Genomic DNA, 10268 nt, shown 5'->3' with positions numbered 1-10268 from the left:
ATGTGTTTTTACTTCATATGACAATATATTTCTAATATGGAGATTTAATATATTTGTACATATATTATATTTAGGTATGGGTGAACTTTACACAATTATTGAACTAAACTGAACTAACAGTGAACTGACTAGAGCTAATGACACCATTGTCGGCTTTATAGCAGAATTTAGATTTGCTTAATTTTTGAAGTTTGCATCATTCTGTTACTTTCCTGTTTAATGCTGTGAAACTGCTTTGAAACAATCTCTATTGTATAAAATGCTATAAAAATAAGGGGACTTGACTTTAGATACTGGTTTTTGTGACTGCTAGTTTGAAATATACGCTGTGGTGCTCATAGTTTCAACTTTGCATATGTCCTTGTAAATATACATTTAGTTTGTTAGTTTTAGAGTGTTTATAATTTAAATTAAAAGCAGTATAATTAATCCTGTTGGTTGTTTCTGTAGGTCCTACCGGTAAAGCTGGTCTACCTGGAGCAGACGGGGTCCCAGGACCTCCTGGAACTTCTGTCATGCTTCCTGTAAGTCCCTTTGTCCTTTCTTTCTTTCTTTCTTAAAGTCATCTCACCACTAGATGTCATCGTTATACCGTTACGGTTAAACAAGTTATATGTGACTTTATTCCTAACAGTCTCCCCTACATCCATGTTACTTAAAATAAATCATTTCAGATCCTTAATTTGCAAAACTCTTTTGGTCTGATCTCTTTTCTGGTTCTTGCAGTTCCGTTTTGGACAGAGTGCTGGTGAAAAAGGGCCCATTGCCTCGGCACAGGAGGCCCAAGCTCAAGCCATCCTGTCTCAGGCTCGGGTTAGTAGCAGCTGTCATATAGCAATTATTTAATATTTATTTATTAGTTTTTCCACATTGAGGTCTAACTTTATGCATCTTAATTTTCTCTTGTCTAGCTGGCTATGAAAGGCCCACCAGGGCCAATGGGTTTCACCGGTCGTCCAGGACCTACGGTAAAACAACTAAACACAGATAAATAAATAACACAGGCATGTCTGTTACTGTATTACACGTTGTTTGTCAAATGCTTACATTTTGATGTTGTGATCCTGTATAGGGAACACCTGGAAGTCCTGGCTTACGGGGAGAAAGCGGGGACCCTGGTCCTCAGGTAAAGTTCTTGATTTGTGATTTCTTACATTATCATTTTTAGCCATGCGTTAAGAACACTAGCAGGACATTGAGCCATTCTGAGATGCTCTGACATTCAGAATGTATAAATATCATGGATATAAAGAGACAGCCTTCTAATTTATCATGCATCCCTATTGTGTTTTTGCAGGGCCCCAGAGGTCCTCAAGGATTGTCTGGTCCTCCTGGTAAATCTGGACGGAGGGTAAGTCCACTACAGTGTTCATGTACATGCAGGTTTACTTTGACACAGGCCTTATTTATGGGCCACAATATCATAGTAACTTCAAAGCAGTAACCAGAACACCCTAGCAATCGCATCCTAGCATCTTGGTAGCACCATCTGTGTTGCCCTCAAGAAATCTAATAATCTAGTTGGTTATATTTGCTGTTTCCTGCAGGGTCGGGCTGGTGCTGATGGAGCCAGAGGGATGCCAGGAGAGCCTGGAATTAAGGTCGGACATCTTTACCATTTTTGGTTAAAATTTTCTTCTGTGTGTGATTCATTTGTGTATTTGTTGTGTTATTCCAGCTCTGAAACTTCTTCATGTAAATCACTTTGACCTTGAGTCTTCTGAGCAGCGTCTGTGGTTTGTAAAAGTCATGTATGTGTATGTTTTTCTGTATTAGGGCGACCGTGGCTTTGATGGCCTTCCTGGTTTGCCTGGTGACAAGGGTTATCGTGTAAGTATCGTTGTTAATGTTCATAAGCCCTGTTCCAAAACATAGTGAGCTTTTAAGGCAGTGCAATTACAGAAAACTTTTTTTGGCCAAAATCGAATGCAGCTTCCAGTGTATACACAGTAGACAGCAGGGGTTTTCGCTGGAAATTGTTTATGTATTTATTTTATTTTTTAAGGGTCAAACTGGAGGAATGGGACCCATAGGACCCCCTGGAGAGGATGGAGAAAGGGTACTTTTCAAGGATTTTGTACTGTTACAGTAAATTAACATGAATGGATATGATGTATGTTGCCTGAACATCCTTTGTTGATCGTTTTTTCCTTGAATATCTATCATCATCTTTATAAAGCATAAAAAAAGTGAACTTTTTCTAATTGTCCTCTTCCACCTTGATGATTGTCAGGGAGACGATGGAGACATTGGACCTAGAGGTCTTCCCGGCGAACCGGTGGGTGTTTCTGTTTCTCACACACATATGACAGTGTGTATGATAGTACTGACCTGTATAACTTGGTTTTGTAGTCCAATTTAAAAATTGTAAGGCTACTTGGATTTCTTTGTACGTTCTTTGATGAACCTCTTTCTTGTTATGTAGGGGCCCCCGTGGGTTGCTGGGGCCTAAAGGGCCTTCTGGTCTTCCTGGACCTCCTGTGAGTATTCATTGAAAGCTCAACCACAAATATTCCATAATAAAGTGTACATTTTAAAAAATGCAATGGCTTCCACAGCAACTTCCATAAAAATGGAAGATTTGAAAAAAGAAATATTTGTTATAGGGATGTCCAGATCTTTCTTTAATGTCTCCATATTATCTGCCTCTGCCAGGGTGTTCGTGGAAATGATGGTCCACATGGTCCAAAAGGAAGCTTGGTCAGTAATTTGAGTTTTTAACATTACCCTAAAACACTCCTGACTACTCTGTGCATGCTCTTGAACAGTGTAAAAATATGCAATAATTGGCATATGTGTATAATAGGTTAAATATTCATGACAACAGCAATCAGAAAATGTAACGGAAAAAAAAATAAACAGTGACATTAAAATGACAGTATATGTCCTCATTCTCCTTGTCTTTTTTAAGGGGCCTCAAGGAGAGCCTGGTCCTCCAGGACAGCAGGGGGCTCCAGGAACACAGGTGAACAATGAGTCTATTACAAATGAATGACAAATGTACAAAAATCTAGTGAAGTATATTAAATATTATTGTTTTTCTGTGTCATAGGGAATGGCAGGGCCACAGGGTGCTATTTGGACCACCAGGAGAGAAAGTGAGTGTTTTTATAATTGTGGAACACAAAGCTATAATTATCAATATCATCAGTGAAAGTGCTAACACAGAACTAACACTTTAAAGTCTGCATTTGGAGCATGAGAAAAAAAATGACACACTTGCATGTCCAATCTTATTCTGAGATCAAGTATTTAAAGTATGCAATTATAATGACATTTTGTATGTCTTCTTAAAGGGGCCCACAGGAAAGCCTGGTCTACCAGGAATGCCCGGAGCTGACGGTCCTCCAGTGAGTGCTAGATAAGTCTGTTGGTTCAGTGTTTTAACATCTTTTAGTTTATGTGAATTAAGAATTTTAGACCGATTGTCAGTTTATTTAATAAGGCAAAACAAAATGGCTACAGAAGACATGTATGTGGTTATTTAGCTGTGGTATAAAAGAATAAAGAATATGCTGTTTGTGTCTGTAACAGGGTCATCCTGGAAAGGAAGGCCCGGTGGAAACCAAAGGAAATCAGGTGAGGCCATATGATAATGCTAAGTAGAATTATCTTTATAACTTCATAAATGAAATGTAATTGTGGCAAAAACTATTTGTATGCTTTCTGCATTTGTACCCTTTTGTTAATCAGCTACAGAACAAATATATATTGTATAGACAGACATTTTCAGGGCAGACATGTTTATAAGTCCCAGCGTATTCATATGTTGACGTTTATTTTCTTGTGTCATGTTTAGGGTCCTAATGGTCCTCAGGGTCTATTGGGCTATCTGGCCCTCGCGGGAATTAAGGTAAAATATAATCTTCTTTATTTAGTTTGGATGCAGATAGCTTTTGTTTTGATCATTGCAAGTATTATTGAGAACAATCTTTAAAAAATCCTTTAATCACCCTGTTTTCTTTTTTGCGATATTTTTATTAAACAAATTGTAAAATGACAATATATGCATGTCATACAACATAAACAACACAACATGTGATTTTCTTTTTTTAACAGGCATAGTGAAAAATGAATACAATTATACAAGAAACCAGAACAGCACTCTTAATCCTACCTATCCCAAATTAACACACAGGAACTAAAAAAATAAAAATAAAAATCTCTAATGAGGATACAGTTTCAACAAAAGAAAGGACAGGGTTCCACCGTTATAAAATAAGTTAACAGAGTCTCTAATGGTGTGTTGAATTTTTTCTGGGGTGGTAGAAAGGACATTAAGTCCTTAAACCAGAAAAAGTCACAAGGGGGCCATGAGGCCCTGTCTTTGTCATTTTTATATGCAAGTTCTGTCTATGGCGATTTTTTATGTATTGGTAATGTCTGTGGACAGCTTATATCTGCTTTTCATGATTAAGATAACAGAACTAAAATGTTTTTATGGCAGGGAGCTCAAGGTATCCGTGGACTGAAGGGCCATAAGGAGAGAAAGGTGAGTGTTTTTGGTCCAAAACATCAACATAAACCGAAAACCATTTTGGCCACATTTATATGAATCATCAGTGCTAAATAATTATTTTTTTTTGTTTTCCTTTTACTTTCAGGGAAGGACGGATTCCCTGGAGTCAAAGGAGACTTTGGTTGTAAAGGGAGAGAGGTAGATGTCACACATATCACAAATCATCAGTGGATAGAAGTCAATCATCTCATTAACGGGTATTTACGGCACAAATGGTAAAATGATAGTAAACTGTAATTTGAAAAAGCCTGACTTGACTTTATGCACCCATTTCACCGCCCTAGCCATTGAGTGTCTCTGTTGTTGACACCAATCAGGGAGAGGGGTGGGAGTTTCAACGGAGTGCCTGGCCCAAGAGGAGAGGACATGGTCCCGAGGTAGTGAAGTTATTAAATTTGTTTTTCTGTGTCTGGGAAGGGCGGGCCCCCAGGGTGCTTTTGGGAAACCCCCAAGGGGGGGAAAGTGAGTTTTTTTTTAATTGGGGAAAACAAAAAGCTATAATTATCAAAAATTTAGTAAAGTGCAACACAGAATAACACTTTAAAGTCTGCTTTTTGGGAAAAAAAAAAATAAAACACACTTCATTTTCCAATTTTATTTGAGATAAAAGTATTTAAGTAAAAAAATTATTAAATGATTTTTTGAAAGTCTTTTTAAAGGGGGGCCCAACGGGAAACCCTGGTCTACCAGGAATCCCGGGGAGCGGGCCGGTCCCCATTTGAAGGGGTAAGATAAGTCTGTTGGTTCGGGTTTTTAAATCTTTTGGTTTATGTGAATTAAAATTTTTAGCCCCGATTGTCGGGTTTATTTAATAAGGCAAAAACAAAATGGGTCCCAGAAGACATGTATGTGGTTATTTAGCTGTTTTAAAAAAATAAAAAATATGTTTTTGGTTTAAACCAGGGTCATCCGGGAAAAAAGGCCCCGGGGGAAAAAAAAAAGGAAATCAGGTGAGGCCATTTTTAATGCTAAGTAGAATTTCTTTATAACTTCAAAAATGAAAGTAATTTGTGGCAAAATATTTGTATGCTTTCTGCATTTCCCCCCTTTTTGTAATCAGCTACAGAAAAAATATATATTTTATGGGACAGCTTTTTCAGGGCAAGAAATGTTTAAAAAGCCCCAAAGCGTTTTCATATGTTGACATTTTTTTTTTCTTGTTCATGTTTGGGGTTTCCAAATTTGGGTCCTCAGGGGTCTATTGGCTATCTGGCCCTGGGGGAAATTAAGGAAAAAATAATATCTTTTTTAAATTTTTTGGATGCAGATTTTTTGGGTTTTGATCATTCCGATTTTTGGGGCAATTTTTAAAAAAACCCTTTTAATCACCCTTTTTTTCTTTTTCCCAATATTTTTATTAAAAAATTGAAAAAAATGAAATATTGCATGTATACAACAAAAACAACAAAAAATGGGGATTTTTTTTTTTAACAGGCATAGTAAAAAATGAATACAATTATACAAGAAAACCAGAACGCACTCTTAATCCAAAACTACCCCAAAATTAAACACACGGGGAACTAAAAAAATAAAAATAAAAATTCTAATGAGGTTTACAGTTTCAAAAAAAGAAAGGGGGGGGTTTCCACATTTTTAAAAAAATAAGTTAACAGAGTCCCCTAATGGTTTTGAATTTTTTCTGGGTGTAAAAAAGGACATTAAAGGCCCTTTAAAACCCAAAAAAAAGTCACAAAGGGGGCCATGGGGCCCTGTCTTTTCATTTTATAGAAAGTTTTGTCTATGGGTTTTTTATGTATTGGAAATTCTGTTGACAGCTTATATTGTTTTCAGGGTTAAGATAACAGACTAAATTTTTTTGGGAGGGAGCTCAAGGACCCGTGGCCCTAAAGGGGGGCCAAAAGGGGAGAAAAGGTGAGTTTTTTTGGCCCAAAAAAACATCAACAAAACCAAAAAACCCTTTTGTCCCATTTTATATAATAAATCAGTGCTAAATAATTTTTTTTTTTTTTAACTTTACTTTCAGGGAGAGGAGGTTTCCCCTGGAGTAAAAGGGACTTTGGTGAAAAAGGGGAGAGGGTATGTCAAACAAAACCAAATCATCAGTGGATAAAGCTCACCCAATTAACGTTTTTTAGCAAAAAATTTTAAAATGAAGAAAAACCTTAATAAAGCATTGACTTTATTGCCCCCAATTTCAACCCCCCTTTGAGTTTTGTTGTGCACCATCAGGGAGAGGGGGGATTGCCGGGCCCCAAAAGGGGGGGGAAAGGGGGGGGAACGGCCCACCGGGGGGAAGGGGGCGGCTTTCTTTTTTCCCCTTTTAAAATTTTATATTTTAAATTTAAAAAATTTAAATTTTAATTTTTAAAATTACGTTTTTTTGGATTCCCTTTAAATTTTGGGACATTTAAGTGAAGGGAATATAAATTTTATGTTTTTTATTTAAATAAAAAATTTAATATATTTTTGGGATTTATATGTATTAAACGTTAAAAATTATCCCAAATCCAGGGTAAAATTTGGTTGTGCCGGGGCCGCCGGGTTTACCCCGGAAGGCAAGGTTTAAAATTAAACAAAAAAATAATATTGTTTATGATGCATCATAAATATATAGCCAAGGGGAATCAAATTGAATGCTTTTTTAAAATCAAGTAATGCTTGTTTTTTTGGGGCCCCTTTTTTTCCCCAATTCCCTGGTGCTAATGGCGAGGGGGGTGAGAATTTTTAGACTAAATTAGATTAAAAATTTTTACAGTAGAAGCTTTATAGGTCACAGGGTGTCAATGAAAGGTTTGCTTTAAAAGGTCAAAGTTATTAAAGTCCTTTTTTAAAATTTAAAAAATGTGCCCCCTTAGACTATTTTCCTTTTATATTGGAAAAATTTGATGATGCTTAAATTTCTGAATTGATTTTCTTTTCCGGGGTTTTTTGACTGGAAAATTTGGACCAAAAAAGGACAGAGAGGGCCGACATTTGGGGCCCCTTTTTTAATTTTAAAACCCAAACACTTTTTCTTCTTTGTTTAAAATTTTTAATTTTTTTTGTAGATTAAATTTGCAAGTTTAGTTTTAAAACCCGTTGACTTGTAAAGCAGTGCACAATGATTTTCTAAGATAAAAAAAAAAAAAAAAAAATTTTTAAAGGGCCCCAGAGGGATAGAGGATTTGGGGCAACGGGAAAAAACCAGGTCCCAAGGTAGGGGAAAATTACTTTCAAATTATTTTAAGTTTTATTGTTTTTTTTAATTTTTTTTTTGCCCACGTGGACTTTGTTTGGGGAGCTCCCCTAAAAATTTTTTGTATTTTTTCAACAATGACAAAAATCAATTTTTTCAATCAATCAATTTCTTTTTTGATATCTTAGGGTGGATCTGGAAATTTGGCGGGCCCTTTCCCTGGCCCACCTGGGGAGAGAGTATTTTTTATTTCAACTTTATTTTTTTATTTAAAACCTTTCAGTCTGGGTTTTTTGTTTCAGCTTTTTTATTTTTTATTGTCTTCCCATTTTTTCAGGGACTAACTGGACCTAAAGGTCCAAATGGATTCCCGGGGCCGAAGGGCCCCCCTTTAAAGGAAAAGTTATCATTTTGATCTGATGTTTAAAAAATTTCCTTTTTTTCTCTATTGCTTTTTAATGTTTTTTTGATTTTGAAGGGACCCGGGGGAAAGATGGACTGCCCTGGACACCCTGGACAAAAAAGGCAAGGTTGTATGTATCTTTCATTTAATCATCAAAAGTCAATTTTCCCACTTGATAAAAATTAACACAACAATATTTTTCACATTGCATTCTTAGGGTTTCCAAAGGCCAAAAAAAAGGGCCCCTGGGACCGGGGGTTGTTGGACCACAGGTGAGTTTGTGCTTTTTTTCAAACCCAAAAAGGGGTTTTTTTCTCAAAAATTTAAAAAAATTTTCAAAAACTTTAAAAAAAAATTAAAAAAAGAAAGGAAATGTACAAGTTTTTCTCAAATCTAGTTCTTGTTTTTGGGGCCCTCTGGGGAGAAGGGAAAGATGGGGGCTTTGGGCCTCCCGGACCCCCCCGGACCACCCGGGGAGGGAAGGGGCTTTTGGGGCCCTTTTGGTTTAAAAAGGGAACCAAAAGGGGATCCCGGTCCCTCCGGGGCCCCGGGAAAGGCCGGGAACCCCCCGGACTGAGAGGATTCCCAGGGGAGAAGGACTCCGGAACCCCAGTAATAAAATCTCACCCCTTTTAATTAATTTTATATTATAAAAAACCCTTTTTTAATTTTTAACCTTTAAAACCCGCACTTGAAATTTTTTTTACCTAATAAACTGTACCTTTTGTTTTCATGGGCCCTGGAGGACTGAAAGGAAATGAAGGCCCGTGGACCACCTGGCCTGCTGTTTTTGCTCATAAAAAGAGTACAGTCTTAAAAATAAAAATTTTTTTTTCTTTTATGGTTCCATGAAGAAATTTTTCCCCCAAAATAATTTTCATTGCACAAAAGGTTTTTTATACTGCAAAAAAAGGGTTTTTAAAATTATAAAATTTTTTTACACTATAAAAAAAAAATGGGTCTTTTTAAAAACTGAAAGGTTTTTGGGGAACTCAGAATGGTTTTTTTAGCATTTAATGGAAAAAATTTTTTGGTTGATTTTTGCCCCCTAATTTTGAAATTCCCCCTAAATTTTAAAATTTTTTATATGCTCATATTTAAAACCCCAAAAACAAAAAAGGAAAAAATAAAAAATTATATCTGCATTAAAAAAAAAGCCTTTTTTAATGAAAACTTAATCTCTAATATTAATCTTTAATTGTTTTTTTTTTTTAAAAGAGCATAAAATTTAAAGGGAGTATAAAACAATTTTTTTTTTATAAAATATATTTTTTTATAAAGAGAACTCTAATTTTTTACATTGGTTTGGGGTAAAAGGAATAATTTTGTGTTTTTGTAGGAAAATTATGATTTTTTTTTTAGGGGGTTAAAAAATAATTTTTTCCCCGAGGTTAGGGTGTTTTTTGAGGAATTTAAAAAATTAAAAGATGGTATTTCAGGTTTTTTTCCCCAAAGAATTTTATGCAGGGATCACCGGGGGGGAGGAGCAGCTGGCACCGCCAAGGGTTTTCCCCGGGCCCCCCCGGGGGGGCCTGGAACCCCGGGGGGGGGGGGCCCCCCTGGGCTTCCGGGGGGAGAGGGGGTCCAGTAAGTGGGCTCCCCTTTGGGTTTTATTTTCTCTAAAACGGTTTATATAGAGGCCTGGAAAAAAAGATTTAAAACCGGTTTTTCAGGGAGAAAAGGTCCATTGGTTTCCCGGTGGTTCGTGTGACAATTTTAAGGCCCAGTTGGTCTCCCCGGCCCTGCGGGGCCTCCCGGTACTGCTGGAAGGGGTGGAGACCAAAGGGCAGCAAACCCCTTTTTTACTCAGTCTCAAATCATGGGAGTTATGTGGATGATCTTGACAAAAAAAATCTGAATTGTTTTTCTCTAGGGTTTTAGGTTGGAGGGGCCAAAGGGCAAAAGGGGAGTAAAGGACCCAAGGGGAGAACATGTGGAGTAAATGACTTTCAGCTCGTGAAATCATAATGTTTAAAAAAAAAAAATCTGGTTCCTGTTTTAATGAATGGTAAAATAAAATTTTAAAAACCATGCAGTTTGGGCTTAAAAATTTTAAATTTTGCATTTTTTTAGATTTTGTTTTAAATTATTTTGGTGGACCTTAAAATCAATCTATAATCAATTTTTTTTTTTTTTTACAGGGGGCCTCCCGGGCCCACCCCGGGCCCCAAAGGGTCCTGTTGGACAGTGGTCAGCTGTGAGTGTGGTTT

At 36.7% G+C, this 10268-nt stretch overlaps 1 protein-coding gene and 2 long non-coding RNA genes across 3 annotated transcripts; all 3 read left to right on the top strand.

Moving 5' to 3' along the window:
- The first annotated feature begins 76 nt into the window (after positions 1–76).
- On the top strand, positions 77–2401 carry LOC122140849 (collagen alpha-2(XI) chain-like). Its single transcript, XM_042745996.1, has 10 exons — positions 77–80; positions 451–524; positions 727–813; positions 912–968; positions 1073–1126; positions 1298–1351; positions 1548–1601; positions 1777–1830; positions 2006–2059; positions 2234–2401. The coding sequence occupies exons 1-10, from the start codon at positions 77–79 to the stop codon at positions 2360–2362; spliced, it is 621 nt and encodes a 206-aa protein (XP_042601930.1). The 3' UTR covers positions 2363–2401.
- A 24-nt stretch (positions 2402–2425) lies between these two features.
- Positions 2426–3085, top strand: LOC122140704. The gene is made up of 4 exons (XR_006157292.1): positions 2426–2480; positions 2656–2700; positions 2912–2965; positions 3053–3085. It is a non-coding gene; the product is annotated as an uncharacterized LOC122140704 (long non-coding RNA).
- On the top strand, positions 3081–3556 carry LOC122140705. The gene is made up of 3 exons (XR_006157293.1): positions 3081–3098; positions 3297–3350; positions 3535–3556. It is a non-coding gene; the product is annotated as an uncharacterized LOC122140705 (long non-coding RNA).
- The last annotated feature ends 6712 nt before the right edge of the window (positions 3557–10268 follow it).

This window comes from Cyprinus carpio, chromosome B19 (genome assembly GCF_018340385.1).
Source record: "Cyprinus carpio isolate SPL01 chromosome B19, ASM1834038v1, whole genome shotgun sequence".
In the NCBI taxonomy this organism is placed as follows: Eukaryota; Metazoa; Chordata; class Actinopteri; order Cypriniformes; family Cyprinidae; genus Cyprinus; species Cyprinus carpio.
This window is presented reverse-complemented; position numbering and strand designations above follow the sequence as displayed.

Excerpts from the sequence above, each read along its gene's own strand:
- LOC122140849 (XM_042745996.1), top strand. Across the intron at positions 814-911 it reads CCATCCTGTCTCAGGCTCGG|CTGGCTATGAAAGGCCCACC; the intron begins GTTAGTAGCAGC and ends TCTCTTGTCTAG. Across the intron at positions 1,831-2,005 it reads CTGGTGACAAGGGTTATCGT|GGTCAAACTGGAGGAATGGG; the intron begins GTAAGTATCGTT and ends TTATTTTTTAAG.